General features: G+C 36.0%; 1 protein-coding gene across 1 annotated transcript; it reads right to left on the bottom strand.

Moving 5' to 3' along the window:
• Positions 1-505: 505 nt before the first annotated feature.
• Positions 506-1,621, bottom strand: LOC149550472 (RING-H2 finger protein ATL2-like). The gene has a single exon (XM_089795093.1). The coding sequence runs from the start codon at positions 1,319-1,321 to the stop codon at positions 686-688; it is 636 nt and encodes a 211-aa protein (XP_089651219.1). The 5' UTR covers positions 1,322-1,621; the 3' UTR covers positions 506-685.
• Positions 1,622-2,075: the final 454 nt, after the last annotated feature.

The following is a 2,075-nucleotide window of genomic DNA, read 5'->3' as shown; positions in this document are numbered from 1 at the left end:
TACTAACTATACTCGTAATTTAATTTATTTAGCACTATAATGTTATATTTTTCATTACTATTTATTTGTTATTTTATTAAATTAAATACATTATATTTTAACCAAAATCTACTTCAATCAACCATAAAATCATGAAGGCAGGGACTTTGGCTCATGCGGCCCTTGTTTACTTTGTTCTCACTTTTAGAAATGAATGAATGTTTTCTTTTAAAATTCAATAATGAACTATCTTTAATAATTATTTTTAGTTGCACTTTGTTTTGAAAACTGTGTAATAAAATATGACATATTCTTACATTTGATCCACATATATAAATAAGTAACTCCCACATTTATATGGTATAGAGATAATCTTTTAATAAAAAACTATAACACTTCAATAAATTTTGTACTTGAAAACAAATCACAACCATACACTAGAAATGATTAAGCCATATCAACAAATTTCTAAAAGGAACGCTAACAATAAGTCCAACAATGATCAACTAAAAATACATAATAAAAATTTAAATATAAAACCTTATTTTTTACTATTTTTATTACAATACCAAACATTAACAAAACTTTTTCAAAGATTCTCTGTTGAAACAAACCTTAAAAAAAAGTCTATGCTGTTACAATTTTTTCTGTGACATTAAAGCCAAAGAAAAACACCAGCCGTATAATGTACAAAAACATCCCTACTCTACTTTTCACCATGAATCGAAATGCCAGCTTCCCTTACAATATTACTGCCGCCCTGATCAAAGTCTCCCTTTTGCTGATGTGGATCTGTTGAAGAACTCTCTTCATCTTCTTCTTCCGTTTCTGTTACAGGAATTCCCACTTCTGCAGTAAAAACAGGGGGCTGTAAGTTCTCATCAGATTCATTTTCAACGCTGGCTCTGCAAATCGGGCAAGTAGAATGAGAAGAAAACCACATATCAATACAATCCGAATGAAATCTATGGTCACAAACGGGCAGCAGCCTGCCCGTTTCCTCTCCCTGAAATTCACAGAGGCAAACGGCACAGCGTAAACCATCTTTGAAATTATCCGGGCTGTAGACAAAAACCGGCAGAGCGTCTAATTTGTGCTTGCACAGCCCTTCACTCGCCGCCGTAAAAAAGTAATCTTGTTCGTTCCCGGCGCTCCGGCTGCCGCTTCTCCTTTGATGGCGTGAGCTGTTCGAGTAGAAGCGCATATAAACGTAGAACAGAATGATGAAAATCGAAACAACTAAACAGAGAGACACCCCACAAAGCATGATTATAAATGTTTGCCATCCCTGCAAATCGGGCCTCTGCCCATTTTCAATTTTTCCCCTCGCAGGCCAAGACATGTCTTTTATTTCTTCTTTCAATCCATTCCCATTCCTCTGTTTTGAATGAAAACAAGATCGGATTTTTTCTCTGAGTGCGGCGGTGTAACTAGGGATTTCATTGGCATTGGAAACGATGGGACGGAAAGGAAGTTGGAAGGAGGAGACTCACCTGCGCGCCGTGTTTTTAAACGCGTGAAATCTGTGATGGAACGGAAGATGTTTGGACTCTGGAGGAGTGAATCTGTGTGACGTGGTGCAGTTTAATGCGGGGAAATTTGTTCGGCGGAGGAATTGCAGGGAAAGTGGAAACTATTTGTGTTTATTTGGCGTTTGTTACGCTCGGATTAGAATGGATTTGTGGATTAAGTTTCTGGTATGGTGGAGGGTCGACTCGTCTTCAACTTCCAAGGATAATGATTGGAAACCAAGAATCAACAGATTTTATGAATTATTCACCTTAACTTTGCATTTAAACATCGGACTTGATTCTGTTGGTTGGGTAATACATTTATGTCAAAGGGACAACCCTTCATCAGTCAAACATTGAGTTCCTATTGCGGTAACTTAGGCTCTAAAATAAGTCTCTTGAAGTTTTCTTCCAATAGTTTTTGTTATGGTTGCTCAAAAGAAGTCACTATTTGTTTCATTGTTGTCCTTGTAAGAACTTGTATTGGTTTCAAGTTGATCCGAGCAAAGATTACTTGTAAACTAGTATTTTCTTGAATATATGTAGATTTATATTTGATGAAATTGTTTAATTTGTTTAAATGTG

The sequence above is a fragment of the Cupressus sempervirens genome, chromosome 7 (assembly GCF_028749045.1).
Source record: "Cupressus sempervirens isolate cs-2001-9-10 chromosome 7, ASM2874904v1, whole genome shotgun sequence".
NCBI classification, from domain to species: Eukaryota; Viridiplantae; Streptophyta; class Pinopsida; order Cupressales; family Cupressaceae; genus Cupressus; species Cupressus sempervirens.
The sequence above is the reverse complement of the archived record's forward strand: the minus strand, read 5'-3'. Positions and strand labels throughout refer to the sequence as shown.

What these genes read in the sequence shown, in the direction of transcription:
- LOC149550472 (XM_089795093.1), bottom strand. Translation starts at nt 1,321, where the DNA reads ATGTCTTGGCCTGCGAGGGGAAAAATTGAAAATGGGCAGAGGCCCGAT.